Consider the following 25,816-nt stretch of genomic DNA (forward strand, 5'->3'; position numbering starts at 1 on the left):
AGTGTAGTGGTGGTGTACCACAGTGAGGAAGTGTAGTGGTGGTGTACCACAGTGAGGGAGTGTAGTGGTGGTGTACCACAGTGAGGAGTGTAGTGGTGGTGTACCACAGTGAGGGAAGTGTAGTGGTGGTGTACCACAGTGAGGAGTGTAGTGGTGGTGTACCACAGTGAGGAAGTGTAGTGGTGGTGTACCACAGTGAGGAGTGTAGTGGTGGTGTAGTGTAGTGGTGGTGTACCACAGTGAGGAAGTGTAGTGGTGGTGTACCACAGTGAGGGAGTGTGGTGGTGGTGTACCACAGTGAGGAAGTGTAGTGGTGGTGTACCACAGTGAGGAGGTGTAGTGGTGGTGTACCACAGAGAGGGAGTGTAGTGGTGGTGTACCACAGAGAGGGAATGTAGTGGTGGTGTACCACAGTGAGGAGGTGTAATGGTGGTGTACCACAGTGAGGAGGTGTAATGGTGGTGTACCACAGTGAGGGAGTGTAGTGGTGGTGTACCACAGAGAGGGAGTGTAGTGGTGGTGTACCACAGTGAGGAGGTGTAATGGTGGTGTACCACAGTGAGGAGGTGTAATGGTGGTGTACCACAGTGAGGGAGTGTAGTGGTGGTGTACCACAGAGAGGGAGTGTAGTGGTGGTGTGCCACAGAGAGGGAGTGTAGTGGTGGTGTACCACAGAGAGGGAGTGTAGTGGTGGTGTACCACAGAGCGTGGTGATGAAGGGGTAATTCTTAAGTGGAAAATCATAAGTAGTAAACGTTTATCAAACCAATAAGTTTATTAATTTTTTGTGGAGGCTAATTATTCTGCCAGTTCTGTCGTTCACTTTTCCTGTAATAGTTTTTGATCACAAAGAAACAAATGGTAAACTATTATGAATTCGACGTCATGTCTTGATGCAAACCGTTACCACGACAACGGATGACGCGATCACCATGGGAACGGAGGACGCTAACTGGCCTTACGATGGAGCCGAAACTTGTTTTGTTCCGTTTTCAGTGTTGGTGTACGTGAGAGAAGAACAAGACACGACAGTAACTTGAACTTTGGTAAATAGATAATTACAATCTTGATAGAAGTGGAGACAGAGGGACCGGGAGAAGTGGCCTGTTGTGTGGTGGTTGGTGGTGGTAGTGATGATGACCGCCAAGAGGGAGAGAGATTGTAACTTTGTAACAGACCTCACCCTGGGCCTCGTGGACACGCTCAGTAAGTGTACTCTGCTTGACGTAGTGTACTGCTGGTGTATGTGGTGTACGGATGGTGTAGGTCGTGGGTGTATGTGGTGTACGGGTGGTGCACATGCTATACTGACTTTCAATATTTGATGTTCACCCAGTGTACGTGGGTTATTATATGTATTTCTTATCCAAATGATGTTTGTTGTGTCTGGAGTTTGCCAAGTGTTTTCTGTATGTTCGCATTGTACGAGGAAGATGTACGTGATATATCAAGGACGTACATAATGTTTTTGTATGTACATGATGTACCTGGAAAGTACTGTACGTTGATGTTACGTTATATACTGGGGATAAACGGTGAACGTGTAAGTGTCTGCGATGTTCGTAAGATGTACGTTATATATCTAAGATGTACTTGATGAAGTAATGGTTGTACATTAAGTCAGGCCTTCAATGGCTGTCAAGTTTCATTCCATAGGCCTAGGTAGCTCTTTAATTTCTGCCTTACTCTCTCGTTGGTTGCTAACTTTCAGTACATAAACATACAACCTCTCCATATCACATATAACACTTGACAACACGGAATACACTTAACTCGTTCATCGTGGCAAAACCTCATCATAATGAGTAAATATTCTCTCTCTCTCTCTCTCTCTCTCTCTCTCTCTCTCTCTCTCTCTCTCTCTCTCTCTCTCTCTCTCTCTCTTTCTACATATATTTATCTTTTTCCTCCTCCCATCCCCTCTCATGATCATAATGAGCTGCTCTAGTTTACTGGGTTTTTCTTTTTTCAGCCTGGTTAGGTACATCCTGGCTACTTGTGTGTGTGTGTGTGTGTGTGTGTGTGTGTGTGTGTGTTTGTGTGTGTGTGATATAATACCTATGGGGGCCACATCTCGTAAACTTCTCAAGCGTAGCATAACATATGTATGTATGTATATATGTATGTATGTATGTATGCTGCAAAAGCCCAGATCAGGTACGTGTGTTGCTAGGTAGGTAACCTGAGCAGCATTACAGACTGCATGAAGAACCATCATGAGAGAGGAAGGCATGAGAGAGTGTGTTGCAGGAGCGGTGGGCAGCGTGCAGGACGTGAGTGTGGTAGTGCGTGGGGGCGTGGAGCGCGCCGCTGTCGTCGCCTGGGAACAGCGGTACAATGTGGTGCTGCCCTCCGCCTTAAGAGCTTTCTATACCGCCACTGACGGTTTCAAACTGACCTGGAACTATGCAACGGCAGGTAATGTGACTCTCCTTCTCCGCTGCTAACCTCAACTACCCCTCACTACTGTCCATTTCCCTCAACAACCCTTAACTACTGTCCATTACCCTCAACTACCCTTAACCTGCGGTCCATTACCCTCAACTACCCTGCAGTACCATTCAGTACCTACCAGTGCTCTGCGTTACCCCCAGTCACATGTAATATCCTCCATCACGTTTTTATCCCCTCCAGTACACTGCTTCATCCTTCAGTACTGGGCAGCATCTCCCAGTTCCCTCAGAGATCTTGTAATGTTCCCGTGTGCTGTACTCCCATGTGCTCAGTTGTCCACTAGCAGATTCTAGTACTCTTAGCCACCAGTTCTGACCGTCCAGTACCCTGGAGATCCTAGGTCCTGACCTAACTGGTACAGTTCTCTGGTGTGTCCTCTGTGGTGCTGCGTGCGGTGAGAGGGTCGGCTGGTGTGGTTTGCATCACGTTACAGTCAGCCAGTCCACAAGAAATCCAGGAATCTTGTTGCACTTGGCCCTCACGATAGTGCAACATCCGTTCGCAGGTGGTGGAGGCCCAGATCTGGTCTGGCCTACCGCAGGTCCATCCTCTCACATCACCCTACGTGGCGTGAATACTCCGCGGACGACCTGCCACACCAGTGCTGCAGCTCAGAGTGTAGACGTACTGAAGCAACGTGTTTGTGACCTCGTTATTTTGCCGGTCACCCGGGGTTATATGTAACAAGACGAAACAGTAACTGAGGAGCCGACAAGACAGACAATTGGATTCCCACTTAGTTCATCTCACAGACGTGTCACTGTCACTGGTGAGAGACTCAAGTATGTGGTAAGGGAAACCTTAGACCTTGAGACGAAAAGCAAGTGGCTTTCAGAAGCACAACACTGGAGGCTAACTTCAGTTCGAGGTCATGGAGGGATTACCGCTGGGTAGAGACGGACTCGTACGTTGGACGGGAGTAGTTCGATCAGGTTTACAGACGTGTTGACAAAGATGGACCTATTTAATCCTTTGAACGCAAGTACGATCCGTGGTTATGATGGCCTGGTCTCTGACCTGACCTTAAAGGTTAGCAGGAGAAAGACTGTCCAATCAAAGAGTCTTACCTTTCTGCGTAGGATTTCAATGTGATGCTGCCAGGTGGCCACATACGCCCTGCATCCTGGAGCGGTAATAAGGTGCGTGGACGGCGTCATGATTTGGTGTGCAGAGATGAAGATGCGAGAAACCAAGACTCTGACCTGCTCATCACATTCCTAAGAATGGAAATCTTCAACACGATACAGTTAATATTGTAGTCTAATTGATTTCGTTTCTGCATCGAACTCCTCGCAAGATCGGCTGGTGGTACGAGTCATGAAGTGTGTGGAGATCTACACGAGATCATTTGTCACATGCAGTAGTTACAACAATATGACACATTGTTACTGTACATACCGTCATGATGTGGAGATGTACATAAATGGATGCAGGGTGGTAACAGTGGCATCAGTGTCTTCCTCACCTCGCCTGGGTGGGTAAGACAGTCCAAGACAATACGTGACTGATGCATGTGACAAATAAAAATCATAACCTTTATAGACTATACTGAGGACAGTGACTATACTGAGGACAGTGACTATACTGAGGACAGTGACTATACTGAGGACAGTGCCTATACTGAGCACAGTGACTATACTGAGGACAGTGACTATACTGAGGACAGTGACTATACTGAGGACAGTGACTATACTGGGGACAGTGACTATACTGAGGACAGTGCCTATACTGAGGACAGTGACTATACTGAGGACAGTGACTATACTGAGGACAGTGACTATACTGAGGACAGTGCCTATACTGAGGACAGTGACTATACTGAGGACAGTGACTATACTGGGGACAGTGACTATACTGAGGACAGTGCCTATACTGAGGACAGTGACTATACTGAGGACAGTGCCTATACTGAGGACAGTGACTATACTGAGGACAGTGACTATACTGAGGACAGTGCCTATACTGAGGACAGTGCCTATACTGAGGACAGTGACTATACTGAGGACAGTGACTATACTGAGGACAGTGACTATACTGAGGACAATGACTATACTGAGGACAGTGCCTATACTGAGGACAGTGACTATACTGAGGACAGTGACTATACTGAGGACAGTGCCTATACTGAGGACAGTGACTATACTGAGGACAGTGACTATACTGAGGACAGTGACTATACTGAGGACAGTGCCTATACTGAGGACAGTGACTATACTGAGGACAGTGACTATACTGGGGACAGTGACTATACTGAGGACAGTGCCTATACTGAGGACAGTGACTATACTGAGGACAGTGCCTATACTGAGGACAGTGACTATACTGAGGACAGTGACTATACTGAGGACAATGACTATACTGAGGACAGTGACTATACTGAGGACAATGACTATACTGGGGACACTGAGGAAACGAATATCTCGCACGTCTCCTTCAATAGTTTTGTGATATACAAAGGCCACGTATATATATTTTTCTCGACATACAAACAGGTGGTGACAAGAGATGGCTGGTTAGTCATGGTTTTAGACCTGTCAGCTATCTGGGTCATTAATGTCGTCAAATTACGTCCACCACCTGTAAATTTTCTGTCCTTAAAGAAAATTCCAAGACGACATTCACTGTCATACTGTGGATGGCCCATGACAGGAGATGGGCTCAATGTATGTGGCTTTGTGACACCAGAAGGACAATCCAAGATTTGAAGACAACACACACATGGAACAACTTGGTTCTCTGGGAGCCTCAAGACCCCAGGAGAAGCAGCATTCATCCATTATTACACTGAACATTTCCTGGCTGACTTGACCTTAGCTATCTCCTTACTGCACCAACACAACACATGTATGCAACAACTTGGTTGTCTGGGAACCAAGAGAAGCTGCACCCATCCATGACCGCATGTATTGACCATATCCTGGCTAACTGTGCTTACCTCCTCACTACACACACACACACACACACACACACCGGTAACGCCTGCTGGGTTTGTGAATGTGACTGTTGTTGACACTGATGGTTATTGGTTCGTTATGTATCGTTACAGTTTAAATATTTCTAACTCCTTGTGTGTGATGGTTGTGCCTTGTACAAGATTACGGTAAAGGTATGTGACGACATAGGCGAACTGTGGTCAACATCTTGGTGACATTATCTGTGTGATGTTTATGTTCACGCTGACTTTTGTTGACGTCAGTTGCCACATATTTTTGTTGACATCAGTCACCAGGTGTGTGTTGACATCGGTCACCAGGTGTGTGTTGACATCAGCCACCAGGTGTGTTGACATCAGCCACCAGGTGTGTGTTGACATCAGCCACCAGGTGTGTGTTGACATCAGCCACCAGGTATGTGCTGACATCAGCCACCAGGTGTGTGTTGACATCAGCCACTAGGTATGTGTTGACATCAGCCACCAGGTGTGTGTTGACATCAGCCATCAGGAGTGTGTTGACATCAGCCACCAGGTGTGTGTTGACATTAGCCACCAAGTGTGTGTTGACATCAGCCACCAGGTGTGTGTTGACATCAGCCACCAGGTGTGTGTTGATATCAGCCACCAGGTGTGTGTTGACATCAGTCACCAGGTGTGTGTTGACATCGGTCACCAGGTGTGTGTCGACATCAGCCACCAGGTGTGTGTTGACATCAGTCACCAGGTGTGTGTCGACATCAGCCACCAGGTGTGTGTTGACATCAGCCACCAAATGTGTGTTGACATCAGCCACTAGGTGTGTGTTGACATCAGCCACCAGGTGTGTGTTGACATCAGCCACCAGGTGTGTGTTGACATCAGTCACCAGGTGTGTGTTGACATCAGCCACCAGGTGTGTGTTGACATCAGCCACCAGGTGTGTGTTGACATCAGCCACTAGGTGTGTGTTGACATCAGCCACCAGGTGTATGTCGACATCAGCCACCAGGTGTGTGTTGACATCAGCCATCAGGAGTGTGTTGACATCAGCCACCAGGTGTGTGTTGACATCAACCACCAGGTGTGTGTTGACATCAACCACCAGGTGTGTGTCGACATCAGCCACCAGGTGTGTTGACATCAGTCACCAGGTGTGTGTTGACATCAGCCACTAGGTGTGTGTTGACATCAGCCACCGGGTGTGTGTTGACATCAGCCACTAGGTGTGTGTTGACATCAGCCACCAGGTGTGTGTTGACATCAGCCACCAGGTGTGTGTTGACATCAGCCACCAGCTGTGTGTTGACCTCAGCCACCAGGTGTGTGTTGACATCAGTCACTAGGTGTGTGTTGACATCAGCCACCAGGTGTGTGTTGACATCAGCCACCAGGTGTGTGTTGACATCAGCCACCAGGTGTGTGTTGACATCAGCCACCAGGTGTGTGTTGACCTCAGCCACCAGGTGGGAGTGTGTGTTGCAGGGAAGGTGTTGCCGCTGGGGAACATGGAGTTGCACCCCCTGGGACGAGTTAACAGACTGGGGAGCGGCAGGGGGAGCGGTGACCCCCTGGCCCCGTCCATCACTGACCTCTCCTTGGCGGGGGAGGAAGAGCCCCGTGACCAACCTGAACCTCTCCGACCCGGGGTCAGCCGCGCCACTTCCCCGGCTCCTCCAACCTTCCACTCCTCCAAGATGTTCGAGGTGGACAGCTGCCAGGGTTACGGTGAGTGACCCATGTTACGTTACGTAAGGTGACGGTGGAGAGTGACGCGTGACATGAGAAGTAGAGCGTGACGCGTGACCCATGACATAAATGTGGAGAGGTGGAACGTAACGCATGACCTGTGACATTACAGGTGGACAGTGGAGCGTGATGCGTGACCTGAGACATGAGACTTGGAGCATATATATATATATATATATATATATATATATATATATATATATATATATATATATATATATACTGCATGAGGTCACATTGGTGCGCGTGATCTAGTGTATGCATAAAAACCACGGGGAAAATGAAACACGATAAGCTAACAAGTGCACTTTCGTATAATGATCACATCATCAGAGGCAATAAAAGAATGAGACAAAACACCACCATCCAGTTACGCTTGTTTACCAATGGCGTATCAGCTACGTCTCTTCCTTGTGTATTAACTGACTGTCCTACGTCTTTATCTTATTCTTGTGTCTCCCCTGACGATGTGATCATTACATGAAAGTGCACTTGGGAACTTATCGTGTTTCATTTTCCTCGTGGTTTTATGCATATATATTTATTATATTACTTTATATTATATTATATTATATTATATTATATTATATTATATTATATCTTCATACTTGATTGCCGTTTCCCGCGTCAGCGAGGTAGCTTCAGGAAACAGACGAACGACCCATCCACTGACACACACACACACATATATATCGTGTTTCATTTTCCCCGTGAACTCATAGGAATATATATATATATATATATATATATATATATATATATATATATATATATATATATATATATTTATATATTTATATATATATATATATATATATATATATATATATATATATATATATATATATATATATATATATATATATATATATATAAACGTCCATACACGTGATTATACATATATATACACATGTGGATATGCATACTTGCCTGCCTTCAGTCCATTCCCGGCGCCATCCCGCCCCACAGGAAACAACATCGCTGTACCCCCCGCTGCAGCGAGGTAGCGCCAGGAAAATGGACAAACAAGGCCAAAGTCGTTCACATCCATTCTCTAGCTGCCATGTGTAATGCACCGAAACCACTGCTCCCTATCCACGTCCAGGCCCCACGAACCTTTCTATGGTTTACCCCAGACGTTTCACATGCTCTGATTCAGTCCATTGACAGCACGTCGACCCCGGTATACCACGTCGTTCCAATTCACTCTATTCCTTGCACGCCTCTCACCCACCTGTATGTATATTCAGGCCTCAATTACTCTCTCTCTCTCTCTCTCTCTCTCTCTCTCTCTCTCTCTCTCTCTCTCTCTCTCTCTCTCTCTCTCTCTCTATATATATATATATATATATATATATAGTTGAGAGATGATTGGTGGAGACCATTATGAACTTTGTTTTGAATCCGTGGTCCCTGGTCGAGGCAGTCAGTGTAAGGTGATGCCATTCATGTATCACAGTCCTTAAGGGAACCTCCAGGCCAACTCCTACACCCGTCATGTAATCAGTACGTAAGTAGATATCATTAGGATTGTAGAATGCGTAAGTAGGTCTCGGTAGGGCTGTAGGACATGTTTAAGTATTGATGAGGAGGTACAGTACTTATGGAGGTGTCACTGCTGGGACTGTAGAGCAGGTAACATGGGTCTGTAGGACTGTAGAATACGTTAGTACAAGTTAGTAGGGATATGAAATAGGTAAGTAGGTGTCAGTAGGGATGTAGGATACATCAGTAGGAGTCAGTAGGGATGTAGGATACATCAGTAGGTGTCAGTAGGGATGTAGGATACATCAGTAGGTGTCAGTAGGGATGTAGGATACATCAGTAGGTGTCAGTAGGGATGTAGGATACGTCAGTAGGTGTCAGTAGGGATGTAGGATATATCAGTAGGTGTCAGTAGGGATGTAGGATACATCAGTAGGTGTCAGTAGGGATGTAGGATACATCAGTAGGTGTCAGTAGGGTCAATCCTCAGCAAGGTGAGGACGAGGAAGGTAGGCACATATGAGGCGGACCTTCCTGTGATGGTTCGTGGCACATGATGTAGAGAACCCAGGAGACGAGCGGTGATTACTCCCACCAGAGGTGTTAACAAGAGGTTCAAATGCGTGTGTGAACCTCACCCGATTATTGTGGCACAGCCTCCACCAAATAGTCAGCAGTTGTCCACCATAATCACCAGGGGTACATCATAGTCACCAGGTGTCTAAGTTAGTCACCAAGTGTCCTCCATACAGACACCAGGTGTCCACCACATAATCACCAGGTGTCTTTCATACAGTCACCAGATACCGACCGTACACTGAACAGGTATGAACCATGCAGTCACCAGTGCCACACCTTATATTTATCAACCATACATACAGTGGATGATTCCTATCATATTATCAAACTTGAAGTTACTTCATCACTGTAGTAGGCTACATTAAGCTTTGTTGGGTTTGGTTAGGATAGATTGCGCATGTTTCACTTATTGGGTTAAGTTATGCCTTGTTAGGTGTTGGTGGACAGGGTAAGGTTAGGTTGGGTTTCATTAGGTTAGGCTAGGTTAGGGGAGGTTGGGCTATGTTAGGTTATGCTATGTAAGGTTAGCCTGGGCTAGGTTTAGTATGAACACTTGCTAGGCTTTATCTGTTCAAAACCTCATGACACCAAGGAGAGTCTTATGACACCTAGTTCGAGTCTTATGACATCTACCAGAGCTCCTGAAACCCATTAAGATCCTCATGTGACCAAGCGGAGCCCTATGACACCCATTTAGTGCCTCATGACACCAGAAATAGCCTTATGACATCCTGCAAAGCTCCATAACACCTGGCACAGACTTAAGAAGTCAGCAGGGTGTCATGTCACTCACGTCTTACTACATTCAGGAGGGACTTATGACACTTGACACAGCCCCTTCACACTCACCACAGCTTAACAACATCCATTAGCCGTTCCCTCCGAGCAGTTTGATGTATTGTCGTGTCTCCTTATATATGGATTAGGAAAGTAGGATACTGTAACTGTCCTTCAGCAGATATCCTCGACATGACCAATAAGTCTCCTTTGTGCTTGTGCCCTTCTGAGTTATACAGGAATGGCCCACATCCACCTGATCCCCTCCTTCAGATACTGTGCCGCACGTGGTACGTGCACAGCACCTCGTGACCTTGCCAGTAGTAGAACTTTGTGGTGTCAACAGGTCGGGTGGTGGTAGCTTACCCTGGTCGCGGGGAGGCCTTCAGTGAGGGGTCCTTCTGGTTCATCGACCCATCCCTTCGGCCTCACCTGCTGGCCACAGACACCCACACCTACTGGCGGCTCATGATGGCCCACCTGGGGATGCCCCAGTGGCAGGCCTTGGTCGCCGGGCTCGGCCTTACCCCTTGGGCTCGGGTAAGTATAACGTACCCGGCCCTGGCTGCTGCTCCCGGCCGACCAACGGGCATCTTTCCGTCCAGGAAGCAGGTCCCCACAAGCTTCCTTAAGAATTGTTGTTATATCCAGAGTTTATCTAATTGTCCTGTAAACTAGTGCTACTTCTACTACTACTACTACTACTACTACTACTACTACTACTACTACTACTTCTACTACTACTACTGCTACTACTATTACTGCTACTACTACCGTAATTCCTGCTGCCACTGCAGTTACTGCTAACGTTCTTCCTAACTGCCTATTACTACAGCTGCTGCTGTTATTGTCATATATCAGTAAGAGGAGATGAAAGTTCATCAAAGATATGTTTAAAGTTAGGTCTGACGAATACCTCGCTTTAGTCCACGAGTGTTGTTATTTATGCCTCCTTAGTTTAAAAAAGATTTAGAAGTGTTTCTCCTCATTTTTATCTTTTCTATAATATGCACACAAATGTCTGTGTTTCTAATGTGCCGTCACACTACTGAAACCAACACTACCACTGCAGTATTCATGTTACTAGTGTTAGTATTGCTACAACAACTATTTCTGATCGTTATAAAATGGTTTGAGAAATCCGTGTTACTAGCAGTTTGGTACAATATGATCTGTGCCGGTAACCCCGGCACCCAATGCTCACCCTGTGATGCGGCAGCGCAAAAGAAATACAGGGGTCACAAAGTAAAACCCCCAGTGGCTTAATATTACATGTTACAATTCATAACAGGTATTTCACTACATACATTACATAGTTTCATATGGTAAGTTTTACCGACTAGACGCAAAAAGTGGATACAAACTTAGTATTTCAGTTATCTTGTTATTAACAATAAGGTGTTGTGACATTTCTTGCAGGGTTGGTTTAGATCTATCTCTAAAAGACTTTATTATTTCACATTCTAAGACTTAGTGTTCTCGTTTGTGTCCAAATCTTTGACCACAAACTTTACATTTTGATATTTTTAGGAACTGAGACATTTTGATATTTTCAAGAACTGAGACATTTTGATATTTTCAAGAACTGAGACATTTTGATATTTTCAAGAACCGAGACATTTTGATATTTTTAAGAACTGAGATATTTTGATATTTTTAAGAACTGAGACATTTTGATGTTTTCAAGAACTGAGACATTTTGATATTTTCAAGAACTGAGACATTTTGATGTTTTTAAGAACTGAGACATTTTGATGTTTTCAAGAACTGAGACATTTTGATGTTTTTAAGAACTGAGACATTTTGATGTTTTCAAGAACTGAGACATTTTGATGTTTTCAAGAACTGAGACATTTTGATGTTTTTAAGAACTGAGACATTTTGATGTTTTCAAGAACTGAGACATTTTGATGTTTTCAAGAACTGAGACATTTTGATGTTTTCAAGAACTGAGGCCAACAGGATTAGTGTCATCTACAGTTTACTGTTAAGAAATGTTATATATATGGCGTCTTGTAGCGTCCCACCTTCATGTGGTAAACAACCATTGATCAATTTGGCGAGTGTTGCGGTCATGGATGTGAGAATGTTGCGGCCATGGACGTGCGAGTGTTGTGGCTATGGACGTGCGAGTGTTGCGGTTATGGACGTGCGAGTGTTGCGGCTATGGACGTGCAAGTGTTGCGGCTATGGACGTGCGAGTGTTGCGGCTATGGACGTGCGAGTGTTGCGGCTATGGACTTGCGAGTGTTGCGGCAATGGACGTGCGAGTGTTGCGGCTATGGACGTGCGAGTGTTGCGGTTATGGACGTGCGAGTGTTGCGGCTATGGACGTGCGAGTGTTGTGGCTATGGATGTGCGAGTGTTGTGGCTATGGATGTGCGAGTGTTGCGGCTATGGACGTGCGAGTGTTGCGGCTATGGACGTGCGAGTGTTGTGGCTATGGACGTGCGAGTGTTGCGGCTATGGACGTGCGAGTGTTGTGGCTATGGATGTGCGAGTGTTGCGGTTATGGACGTGCGAGTGTTGCGGCTATGGACGTGCGAGTGTTGTGGCTATGGATGTGCGAGTGTTGTGGCTATGGACGTGCGAGTGTTGCGGCTATGGACGTGCGAGTGTTGTGGCTATGGACGTGCGAGTGTTGCGGTTATGGACGTGCGAGTGTTGCGGCTATGGACGTGCGAGTATTGTGGCTATGGACGTGCGAGTATTGTGGCTATGGACGTGCGAGTGTTGCGGCTATGGACTTGCGAGTGTTGCGGCTATGGATGTGCGAGTGTTGCGGCTATGGATGTGCGAGTGTTGTGGCTATGGACGTGCGAGTGTTGTGGCCATGGTAGTGGTCAGGCAAAGCGTAGACTGGCTTATCACACGTAAAACAAACATGCCGTTACCGCTAATGTTACTGACATCATCACTGTTACTGCCGTTACCACTGCTGTGACTGTTATCATTACCCTTGATATTGTTATCATTATTGTCATGTTTACCACAACCACTACAACTACTACTACTACTACAACTACAACTACAACTAGTAATGTTATAACCGATATACTATCACTGGTGATTAACGTAACGGCTGACCATCAGAAGCAGTCAGGATATAGTGCTGAAGTTAGCGGCGCAGACACCAGTAGAAGTTAGCGGCGCAGACACCAGTAGCAGTTAGCGGCACAGACACCAGTAGCACTTAGCGGCACAGACACCAGTAGAAGTTAGGGGCACAAACACCAGTAGAAGTTAGCGGCACAGACACCAGTAGCAGTTAGCGATGCAGACACTAGTAGCGGTTAGTGGTACAAACACCAGTAGAAGCCATGTTGGGATAAGGTAGTAGCGATACCATGTGGTCTGGCCTTGTAGGTACTGATGGTGGAGTCTTGAGGTGGTACTGGTGTTCGGGGGTCAATTAGAGGTAACAGCATGTGGCAAGGTCTTGTGGTGCTAGAGGGTCACGCTGGCTAACAACAAGTAATGGAGTCTTGCAGCAGTGTTATGGTAGGAGGTCAACAAGAAATAACATCACGTGATGAAGGTCTTGCAGCATTGGACTTAAGAGGCCACCCAGTGTTGACACCAGGTGGTGGGGTTTTACAGCAGTGGTATGAGGTGGTGGTAGATGGTTATCCAGTGTTAACACGAGGTGGTGGGGTTTTACAGCAGTGGTATGAGGCGGTGGTAGATTGTTATCCAGTGTTAACACTAGGTGATGGGGTCTTACAGCAGTGGTATGAGGTGGTGGTAGATGGTTATCCAGTGTTAACACTAGGTGATGGGGTCTTACAGCAGTGGTATGAGGTGGTGGCCGGACATCTGCTAGAGGGGTCACGTTCTGCACGACTCTCACAGTCACAAGAGCTCGTCAACAAGCTCGACTGGTCCGTCTTCAAGAACAAGAAGACACACAAGACTAAGGCAGCAAAGGACACCCCGAAGGACGCGAACAAGGACACTGCGAAGGACGCCAACAAAGAGGCCACAAAGGATACGGGGAAACAGAAGGAGTGAAAACAGGATGATATAATGACGTAATGTTATGTTTTGTCATTATCATCCTTTCTTGTAACAATTGTACGCATGTAACCATCTCACGTTGTTTCAGTTATGTACATTAAGATGTTAAGACAAGAACCTGATCAGATAAAGATAAAAAGATGCAAATCATAAATCAAATGAGAAGTTGTCAGAAGTAAAGGACAGAGTTGGTGACTACCACAGCAAATCGATTTTAGAAAGATAGTCAATAGTAGAGTGAGGTCTTGTACTGTCCAGTCTGGAGGAAGGTGAGGAGAATGTGAGAGCTGTTGCTACTGTGGGTCCAGTGAGGGAGGAGGATAATGACGGTAGCAAAGTCAGGAAGGAAGGAGATGGAAGGAGGATGTTAAGTGAATATTTAATGATGATGAGGAAACTACCACGCCGGGCAGGGAGAGAGAGAGAGAGAGAGAGAGAGAGAGAGAGAGAGAGAGAGAGAGAGAGAGATAATGATAGGTGGGCACATAGACACATGCATTACTAAATACGTGAAGGCCAAGAATGAAGCATTGTTTGATCCTGTGTATGATGGGCTGTACACGAGGGTTGGATGGCTTTCTTCGTGGATTACCTTAACGGAATGACTGAGGTGAGGCCAGGAAAGCCTCCCCCAACACTCGTGTGGTCAGCTTGGTGAGGAATTCCTTGTACTCCAGGAACTTCTTTATCTGTGGTCCGACAAAGACACCTTCTTTGACCTTTGCCTCAGATATCTTAGGGAATAAGTCTTATCTAGAGCTGTGACAAACTGTTTCATAAGACCTGACTTTATATGCAGTGGTGGTATCAACACCTTCCAGTGGTACACCAGTGGCTCCCACTTGACGTTGTTCATTCCCACAGAGAATTCGGTCCACTGTGGCCAGTCCCGCCTATGGTAGTGCTCCGCGTTGTCCCTGCTGTTCCAAAGGCAGAGATAGCTGGGAAACTTGGTCAAACCGCCTTGGAGACCACCATTTTGAAGTCTCTGATGATCTGCCAGCTGGACTCATCATACTTCAAGGCGTCTAGCAAGGTCTTGACATAGTTGTACTCTTCAATGAGGTGCACCGAGTGAGCCAGGGGAGGAGACGGGTTCCCGTTATGGAACAGCACGGCTTTGGCTCCTGGAGGAGCGAGCTGTCGATAACTAGGCGCCACTCGTTCGTGTTAGAGGCGATCCGATTGCCTGGACCAGCCTGGTTACATTGTGGCAGAAGCAGAGCCCATCTTGACGGCTGAAGAAGTTGGAAAACCGCAGATGAAGCTTCCTCTGATCTGTGATTTGCACACTTTCATCCAGCAAGTTCCACTGCTTGAGCTTAGACGTCAAAAGCTGGGCATTGTGAGACCAGTATCTCTGATCAAGTGGTTGAGATGTTTCTGACTGGGGTAGTATGGGTTTCTCTCTTCAGCTGCAACTCTGACATTATAATCTGGATGTACAACGTCTTCCTCTCCCTCTGACTACTATTCATATTTCTGGCAACTTCGTGAAAGTTCTGTGTAAGCTACTCAGCTCTGAATCTATCTGGAATGTTCTAGAAAGGTCTGTGTAAGCTACTCAGCTCTGAATCTATCTGGAATGTTCAAGCTACTCAGCACTGAATCTATCTGGAATGTTCTGAAAAATAGGTCAATTTCAAAATATTATTGTCCTGATCCCAAAAGGAAAGTTTCAAGGCAATGATAGCCATTTTCTGTACTTTTTACACATAATTAAAAAGACGATAATTGACCAGGAACAAAAAAGTAAAGATTTGTTAGACAGTGAATTATCATAATATTGTTAGTTATAGCCAGAAGTTAACAGTATTGTAAAATGTAGAGTGTGTGAGGCGGTACATGATCTAAGACCCACATACAGCCCTTCTGTATTATAATGTAATATTTTATACCGAATAAAACTAATCTCATATTACCCACACGTGTTCATCCCTCATATTACTGTAACATGTAACACCAGCCAGATATTAGTGTTTTAACTACACATAAGAACAACCACAGCATTATTCTTACCTTACCATTATAACTTTAAGATGATGTCAGTGGTAAGTATGGAGACGTAAGAGATGAGTCCAAGTGTAAGTGTATGATCCCTGATGCAGATGTCAGGCAGCAGATGGTCTGGACATATTGCAGGATAATGAAGCATGAAGTCACTCACTGTGTTACGGGGCACAGATCAGAGTGTTGTGGTTGTATTACCAGTTAAGATCTTGTGTTACGAACAACTGTTACATACAAATGTTTGACCTACAGTACGGCTGAAGTAATGTATTTTGTTACTGTAACACGTACAGAATATATACATTTGTATAGTGGTTAAAGATCGTGTAGAACATCAAAGCATATTGTGATGTTCATGATAATGTCATGTTAACAGTGTTCACATGGTGTCAGAGCTGCTGTGGACTGCGCTTGTTAGTCATGGTCTACACGAGAAACGTTCAAGTTCTCAATACAGTGTTAGTAAACATATTGACCACTGGCGACTCTTGCTTCCTGGCTCAACTGCACGAACTTTCCTTGGCGCTTGTAACACTTGTGATGACATAGTGTCACCAGATTTAGGTATTTCCTCGTCTTGAAAGCAGTCTTCACTAGAGGGAGGGACAACGACTGGAGGGAGTTCCCTGGACCTCCGTCACTAGAGATGAGTTACGTCACCGTAAACATTATATACGGGTGAGAAACGAGCATATGATTCCTGTGGTTCATCTCAGAAGAGGTGGCCACCATTACTCGTCGTGACTCTCTTGTTCTCAGAGGAAGTCAGTAGACCACTCGTGACTGAGGTCCACTCTCAACAAGCAGGAGCAAGAGTCTGGGGGGAGAGGATGCCAGTGCCCTGAGAGGATGATTAGTTAGGGAGATCAGCCAGCTCCCAGTGTCCCGTGAGGGTGATTGGCGAGGGAGATCAGTCACTGTTCGCTGTCCAGCGATAAATATTCCTACTCATTAAAGACATTATTGAAACGATCATTCATTACCCATTGTGTGGCCATGAACAATACTTGATGAACAGTTCTAAAGGAAAGGCCTGGGATGTAAACACCCGGCCTGTCGTGTTTCTCACCTCCCAAAGGACATGTGATGGTGAAGGGAAGGCCTGGGATGTGGGCAACCAACCTGTCATGTTCTTCATCTCCCACACGATATGTGATGGTGAAGGAAAGGCCTGGGATGTGGACACCCAACCTGGCGTGTTCTTCACCCTCACAGGATAATGTGATGGTGAAGGGAAGGCCTGGGAAGAGGACACCCAGCCTGGTGTGTTCCTCATGTCCACAGGATACACAGCGTACACCTTCCCACACAGAGAGTGGTTACACCACACTGTTAGAAGGATGCTGAGGTGTACTAGAGTGGCTGATGTGGTCCGTAAGGTGGAGGCTGAGATGTACCATGTGTTTGGTGTGGCTGCCACATAGATTCTGACTTCCGCACTGATTGGAAGTGCCACATGGGATGAAGCCACCACATGCAATGTGGTGGCTTCAATTAAGAAACACAAAATGAATAGCTGCTTGAAAATGTTGCACAGTCTTGCATAACAACAATACCTCAGGAGTGTGACCCTTGATCGAGCTGTGATTCTTGTCGTTGTGGTGTAGTATGTGTCATCACGGGTGCAACACCGACCCCTGAATACCCTTAACATTTCTGATGATGTGTTTCGGTTGACGCACTATTGTCTCGTCGTAAACCGAACGTTTTACTCTTATTCTTCGTCTTCAGTCTTCTCTAAGGCTCAGGGAAATGTAACATGATCTCTTATGGTGTTACAAAAGTCACGTTGTTAAGGCATTTTGTGCTGAAGTGTGGCCACAGTACCTCAGCCCAACACTGTTATTGTCTACTTTTGGTAACTCTCTAACTTGTGATCTCGCACCCATAAGGATATAGCCAGGACAAGTGGCCACTGGCCACATTGTCTGTTGCAGCTTGAGAGGGGTGGGGTGGGGGGGGGGGGGTTCATGACGTCCCAGTATTGACTCCCGAGGTACGTCCTCTCCCTGGCCTGTGTCAGATCATAATCTGTATTTATTCCTCACCACGTATCGTGCATGTCCCCGGCCGCACACAATGTACGTCTTATCTCACAGCAACATCACCTGAGGCAGATGGCCGCCCCACCTCACCGCCAGGCTGCACTACTGGTCAAGAAGTATTCGGTGAACTTTAACATGGTAGATGGGCTGTAGCTCGATGTTCTTTACGAGGTGTTCCTGTACACAGAGGAAGATACATAAGTAGATATTTATGTACCGCACGGATAGCGGCCCTATTCTTCTTCCCCCCTCCCCCCTTTTTATATTTTAGAAGGCATAGGCAAGTGAATGATGTAATCAAGACCTCCTCGGATGGACCAGATATTGTGCTCCTCCGCTTGGAGTTCCTCGTCCTGGGTGTGAGAGGAGTCAGGTGTGCTTCTCCTATCTGTCATGATAAACAGGCTTTTACGTAAACACACAACTCATTCTATTGTGTCTGCAGTGTCCATGGTGTAGTTTGCCCGTTGATTTGTGTAAGATTAGAACCCCCAAGAATAAGAGAGAGAGAGAGAGAGAGAGAGAGAGAGAGAGAGAGAGAGAGAGAGAGAGAGAGAGAGAGAGAGAGAGAGATGCTTATAGACAATGACCCACCAGCAACAAGGAACAACATGCACCTGAAAACACTTCAGTCTTTTCTTCCATTCAGATACCCTTCCCCTGCCCCAACTCCTCCTCCTCCTGTTGTCCTGTAGCCACGTTATTATGAAGCAACTCGTGTCCTGTGGAGGTGGCACAAGTAGGCAGGTGGCTGGTCGTGAGGTAGAGGCAGTGGATCACTTTCATTATAGTCTCAGGTTCCTCCCGCCATAATTGACGTGGTTCCTGTTGAAGCCCTTGCAATGCCCTGACACCCATGATCAGCATCATTACTGCTCCTTCTCTCTATAACGAGGTCATCCGCCTCCAGTTTGACCTCACCCATGCCTGGATGGCAGCCAGTCCCTGACGGAAGAACGTCACACTCCGTACTGTCTTATCTGGTAATGTATTTACGAAAGATGTAACACGTGTAAGTCCTGATTACTTCGTACTGCAGGTCAAGGTGACTGGGAAGGGAAGACCCATCCTCCACCTCCTTCCCTTCACCCTCCTCCGTCAGCCAAAACAAAAGCCAATTTACTGTTAGTAACAGAAGCCGAGGAAGCCAAGCGTGGCCCCTTCAGACCACCCGCCTGGTGCGGGAAGTCACCTGCTGGTCTTCTTATCTCGTTAACACATCACCAGTGATCCAGTGTCCCCTCCCGCCCCTCAGGCTCCTCCATAAACCACCTGCCTTCTACTGTTATCTGTCTTCTCTCACATGGTGTACACCAACCTGTGACCGCGGCGTTAGCTGGTGTAGCTGTACGTCATCCATGTGTGTTAGGCTTCCAGTAGGTATTTCCACTGGGGACCTCCTAATACATCCATAATAATTTCAATATGCAAGTTTGATATGACTAATTAGAAAAGTGAAGATGGTTAGAGGTAGATCTTGGTATTCGTGAAGTCAGGTGAATGTTCTGTTTGAAAGAACATATGAAGGATACAGAAACCCAACCTGACCTGACTCGGAGGGGACTAGTAAAATATAGACTGGATATAAGAAAGCCTGAAGCTGCTGATGGTTGATTGTTTGGACTTTAGGCAAATCAACAGCCAGTGTCATTAAGGCCATCAACGTAAGTCACATCCAACAACCGAAAAATCTTTAACACTTTCTTCAGGTGTTAAAGATAGAATTATACATTCACTGCTTATGGCGACCCATCATACCAGGTGCTGATAATTGATCAGTTACCGCCGAGGATTGTAGATATGGAGACGGAAGATTATATACATCCGCACTCTCTGCTACACATACTGTCAATCATTTTTTTTAGCCTATAATCATAAGTTTCTTGACGTTTCCCATAGATATACTTTACTGCATATACTGAGAGCCGTCTCATAAAAGTTATCTTCAATAGTTTACCATTGAACAATATAAATGAAAGAAAATAGTAAGATAAGAGTCTCAAAGAAAACAAATGATTATTGGCATAACTACATTATATATATATATATATATATATATATATATATATATATATATATATATATATATATATATATATGGTAAATTATATGGGAGGATATTGATTGAGAGGGTGAAGGCATGTACAGAGCATCAGATTGGGGAAGAGCAGTGTGGTTTCAGAAGTGGTAGAGGATGTGTGGATCAGGTGTTTGCTTTGAAGAATGTATGTGAGAAATACTTAGAAAAGCAAATGGATTTGTATGTAGCATTTATGGATCTGGAGAAGGCATATGATAGAGTTGATAGAGATGCTCTGTGGAAGGTATTAAGAATATATGGTGTGGGAGGCAAGTTGTTAGAAGCAGTGAAAAGTTTTTATCGAGGATGTAAGGCATGTGTACGTGTAGGAAGAGAGGAAAGTGATTGGTTCTCAGTGACTGTAGGTTTGCGGCAGGGGTGTGTGATGTCTCCATGGTTGTTTAATTTGTTTATGGATGGGGTGGTTAGGGAGGTGAATGCAAGAGTTTTAGAAAGAGGGGCAAGTATGAAGTCTGTTGGGGATGAGAGAGCTTGGGAAGTGAGTCAGTTGTTGTTCGCTGATGATACAGCGCTGGTGGCTGATTCATGTGAGAAACTGCAGAAGCTGGTGACTGAGTTTGGTAAAGTGTGTGAAAGAAGAAAGTTAAGAGTAAACGTGAATAAGAGCAAGGTTATTAGGTACAGTAGGGTTGAGGGTCAAGTCAATTGGGAGGTGAGTTTGAATGGAGAAAAACTGGAGGAAGTGAAGTGTTTTAGATATCTGGGAGTGGATCTGGCAGCGGATGGAACCATGGAAGCGGAAGTGGATCATAGGGTAGGGGAGGGGGCGAAAATTCTGGGAGCCTTGAAGAATGTGTGGAAGTCGAGAACATTATCTCGGAAAGCAAAAATGGGTATGTTTGAAGGAATAGTGGTTCCAACAATGTTGTATGGTTGCGAGGCGTGGGCTATGGATAGAGTTGTGCGCAGGAGGATGGATGTGCTGGAAATGAGATGTTTGAGGAAAATGTGTGGTGTGAGGTGGTTTGATCGAGTAAGTAACGTAAGGGTAAGAGAGATGTGTGGAAATAAAAAGAGCGTGGTTGAGAGAGCAGAAGAGGGTGTTTTGAAATGGTTTGGGCACATGGAGAGAATGAGTGAGGAAAGATTGACCAAGAGGATATATGTGTCGGAGGTGGAGGGAACGAGGAGAAGAGGGAGACCAAATTGGAGGTGGAAAGATGGAGTGAAAAAGATTTTGTGTGATCGGGGCCTGAACATGCAGGAGGGTGAAAGGAGGGCAAGGAATAGAGTGAATTGGAGCGATGTGGTATACCGGGGTTGACGTGCTGTCAGTGGATTGAATCAAGGCATGTGAAGCGTCTGGGGTAAACCATGGAAAGCTGTGTAGGTATGTATATTTGCGTGTGTGGACGTATGTATATACATGTGTATGGGGGTGGGTTGGGCCATTTCTTTCGTCTGTTTCCTTGCGCTACCTCGCAAACGCGGGAGACAGCGACAAAGCAAAAAAAAAAAAAAAAATATATATATATATGTATATATATATATATATATATATATATATATATATATATATATATATATATATATATATATATATATATATTATCCCTGGGGATAGGGGATTAAGAATACTTCCCACGTATTCCCTGCGTGTCGTAGAAGGCGACTGAAAGGGGAGGGAGCGGGGGGCTGGAAATCCTCCCCTCTCGTTTTTTTCTTTTAATTTTCCAAAAGAAGGAACAGAGGGGGCCAGGTGAGGATATTCCAAAAAAGGCCCAGTCCTCTGTTCTTAACGCTACCTCGTTAACGCGGGAAATGGCGAATAGTTTAAAAAATAGATATATATATATATATATATATATATATATATATATATATATATATATATATATATATATATATATAGCGATTTTTATATAGATTTCCTGGTTATAAGTCGAGTTGATGAACATAATGTTCCTCTTATTTCATTTTAGTTGATAGTTAATAATCACCTGTCGGAACTAGTGAGCAAGGTGGAGGGCATCGTAAAGCAATGTTAAACGTTGGTATACCAAATATGGCAGTCCATTCACTGTAACCGTGTGTGTGTCACCTTGATGATGGCAGGAGAAGAATGGTTGACTTTAATTCAATGAATTCCTTGCAAGTTATATTGTCTGGTGAGCAATTTAGTCTTGGCAAAGTAATTTGTAGAAAGGTATTGAATATGAAAAGAGAGGCCAGTTGCGTCATCAGAAGTATCCAGTTCCTGACATATTTGATCAATCAAGTTAGATTAAAGCACTGAGAAATCGATCCAAGATTACTGCATTTTTCAGAATTGATATTTACAGTAACAGATAACATATAGATCTGTGCACTCATACACTGTTGACTCAACTCTGCGTTCATCCACATCCTTCAACTCTGCTCCTTCTCTCAATCGACCTGCATCTCGTCATGATACAGCTTCCTCACTGAACTCATACTGAGACAGAATATCTCAGTGAGGTGGACAAAATCTTGTTAAATTTAATGCCTCCAAGACCCAATTTCCATCAACAACCATAGAGACTTACCGGCCAGAGAGGAAGCTGGATATGAAGGAGCAGAGTGAGGGAGGGAAACTAAAGAGGGGAGCTTACAGATGAGACCCCGATGCCACACCCCGTCAAAAGCCTTAGATATGTCAAGGGCAACGGCATATGATTCCCTAAAATCTTTCACTTATGATGACCAGACATTAGTAAGATAGGAAAGAATATCACCAGTGGATCTCACCTTACGGAAGCCATGCTGGTGATTAGAGAGAAGCCTTGTAGTTGCAGAAGCCTCTTAAATGGGTTCTGAGGGTATATGATTACGTCTAGTTAGTCACGTATTTGATCAATGAAGACTCCTTTTCGTCTTGGTGCATTAGTGAGCCAGTCTTGTAACCACCAACGTACATTACCAGCTGTACTCTGTGACGACTTTTGACTGTAATCTTTGCCTTGGAATTTTATCAAATGTTTCTTGACAATCTAAATGAATGACTCCAACCGCTTTTTTACTTCACCATGCTTGTTGAATGTAACATTAAACATGAGTTTTAATTTTGTATATGAAACTTTCATAATAGTAGTTGTATATGAAACGTTCATTATACAGTAGTTGTATGTGATACGTTCATTATACAGTAGCTGTATATGAAACGTTCATGATATACATTAGTTGTATATGAAACGTTCATTATACAGTAGTTGTATATGAAACGTTCATTATACAGTAGTTGTATGTGAAACGTTCATGATACAGTAGTTGTATATGCAACGTTCATTATACAGTAGTTGTATATGAAACGTTCATAATACATTAGTTGTATATGAAACGTTCATAATACATTAGTTGTATATGAAACGTTCATTATACAGTAGTTGTATATGAAACGTTCATTGTACAGTAGTTGTATATGAAACGTTCATTATACAGTAGTTGTATATGCAACGTTCATTATAGTGTAGTTGTATATGAAACGTTCATAATACATTAGTTGTATATGAAACGTTCATAATACGTTAGTTGTATATGAAACGTTCATAATACAGTAGTTGTATATGAAACGTTCATAATACGGTAGTTGTATATGAAACGTTCATGATACAGTTGTAGTATATGCAACGTTGATGATAGTACAGTAGATGTATATGCAACGTTGATAATAATACAGTAACTGCAAATCTTTTGCAGATTGTCGGTCCGTACTACACGCGGGTCGGACCATACCTGGCGACACACGGGTCGGACCATACCTGGCGACACACGGGTCGGACCATACCTGGCGACACACGGGTCGGACCATACCTGGCGACACACGGGTCGGACCATACCTGGCGACACACGGGTCGGACCATACCTGGCGACACACGGGTCGGACCATACCTGGCGACACACGGGTCGGACCATACCTGGCGACACACGGGTCGGACCATACCTGGCGACACACGGGTCGGACCATACCTGGCGACACACGGGTCGGACCATACCTGGCGACACACGGGTCGGACCATACCTGGCGACACACGGGTCGGACCATACCTGGCGACACACGGGTCGGACCATACCTGGCGACACACGGGTCGGACCATACCTGGCGACACACGGGTCGGACCATACCTGGCGACACACGGGTCGGACCATACCTGGCGACACACGGGTCGGACCATACTTGGCGACACACGGGTCGGACCATACTTGGCGACACACGGGTCGGACCATACCTGGCGACGCACGGGTCGGACCATACCTGGCGACACACGGGTCGGACCATACCTGGCGACACACGGGTCGGACCATACCTGGCGACACACGGGTCGGACCATACCTGGCGACACACGGGTCGGACCATACCTTGGCGACACACGGGTCGGACCATACCTGCGACACACGGGTCGGACCATACTTGGCGACACACGGGTCGGACCATACCTGGCGACACACGGGTCGGACCATACTTGGCGACACACGGGTCGGACCATACCTGGCGACACACGGTCGGACCATACCTGGCGACACACGGGTCGGACCATACTGGCGACACACGGGTCGGACCATACCTGGCGACACACGGGTCGGACCATACCTGGCGACACACGGGTCGGACCATACCTGGCGAAACTCGGGTCGGACCATACCTGGTGACACACGGGTCGGACCATACCTGGCGACACACGGGTCGGACCATACCTGGCGACACACGGGTCGGACCATACCTGGCGACACACGGGTCGGACCATACCTGGCGACACACGGGTCGGACCATACCTGGCGACACACGGGCCATACTTGGCGACACACGGGTCGGACCATACCTGGCGACACACGGGTCGGACCATACCTGGCGACACACGGGTCGGACCATACCTGGCGACACACGGGTCGGACCATACCTGGCGATCGCTACAAGTTGAAGGCTCAGATAGGGTCAGTGATTTTCATTACAAGTAGATCCGCTTCTTTTACCAGTACCAGTTGCAGAACCAGTGTTGTTGCTAAAACTTCTTGTGCTTGCGTTTCATCGTCCAGTTCCAATAGTATGATAATATCATGGTGTTTGATCCGTCTCCGATACGTAAGAGATAAATTTATGAATCCTTGTAGGAGAAACACTTGCCATATAGATGATATGGATTTTGTCATATAAGATTTGGTATTTTGCGAGAGTGTGTAGGATTTATCAAATTTTGTCTGTGGAGAAAAGTGCCCATATGACTTTGTCAAAGGCATATGGCAGTTAGGTAGTTTAACTCGGGGGTGGGCAACAGGGTAAGAGGTGGTAAGGTAGTTTAATTCTGGGATGTGAAATGGGCGCAAAACTGAATGATTAATCCCTAACATCATGTTGTCTGGTGTTAACGTCAGAAGGGTCAGGTGTCAGCAGAACAGTTAGTTAATGCTGCACATCACATTTTCTCTAGTCTTTGTGAGGTCGGTTACCTGACGAAGTATTTTATGGGGTCAAGTTATGGATGAGGTTCTTCACTGGGTCGAGTAGTGGACGAGATAATATATGAGGTCGAGTAGTGGACGAGATAATATATGGGGTCGAGTAGTGGACGAGATAATATATGGGGTCGAGTAGTGGACGAGATAATATATGAGGTCGAGTAGTGGACGAGATAATATATGGGGTCGAGTAGTGGACGAGATAATATATGGGGTCGAGTAGTGGACGAGATAATATATGGGGTCGAGTAGTGGACGAGATAATATATGAGGTCG

General features: G+C 45.6%; 1 protein-coding gene across 2 annotated transcripts; it reads left to right on the forward strand.

The window, feature by feature from the left end:
- The first annotated feature begins 734 nt into the window (after positions 1-734).
- LOC139754997 (tubulin polyglutamylase complex subunit 2) lies at positions 735-15,860 on the forward strand. 2 transcript variants are annotated; one of them, XM_071672901.1, is made up of 5 exons: positions 735-1,206; positions 2,251-2,418; positions 6,851-7,093; positions 10,302-10,495; positions 13,745-15,860. In XM_071672901.1, the coding sequence occupies exons 1-5, from the start codon at positions 1,134-1,136 to the stop codon at positions 13,964-13,966; spliced, it is 900 nt and encodes a 299-aa protein (XP_071529002.1). In that variant the 5' UTR covers positions 735-1,133; the 3' UTR covers positions 13,967-15,860. The 2 variants fall into 2 exon arrangements, with proteins under 2 accessions (XP_071529002.1, XP_071529003.1); XM_071672902.1 differs by lacking the exon at positions 2,251-2,418.
- Positions 15,861-25,816: the final 9,956 nt, after the last annotated feature.

This window comes from Panulirus ornatus, chromosome 18, assembly GCF_036320965.1.
Source record: "Panulirus ornatus isolate Po-2019 chromosome 18, ASM3632096v1, whole genome shotgun sequence".
NCBI lineage: Eukaryota > Metazoa > Arthropoda > Malacostraca > Decapoda > Palinuridae > Panulirus > Panulirus ornatus.

Excerpts from the sequence above, each read along its gene's own strand:
- LOC139754997 (XM_071672901.1), top strand. The coding sequence starts at position 1,134 with ATGATGACCGCCAAGAGGGAGAGAGATTGTAACTTTGTAACAGACCTC. Across the intron at positions 7,094-10,301 it reads GGACAGCTGCCAGGGTTACG|GTCGGGTGGTGGTAGCTTAC; the intron begins GTGAGTGACCCA and ends TGGTGTCAACAG. Across the intron at positions 10,496-13,744 it reads GCCTTACCCCTTGGGCTCGG|CAGTGGTATGAGGTGGTGGC; the intron begins GTAAGTATAACG and ends GGGGTCTTACAG.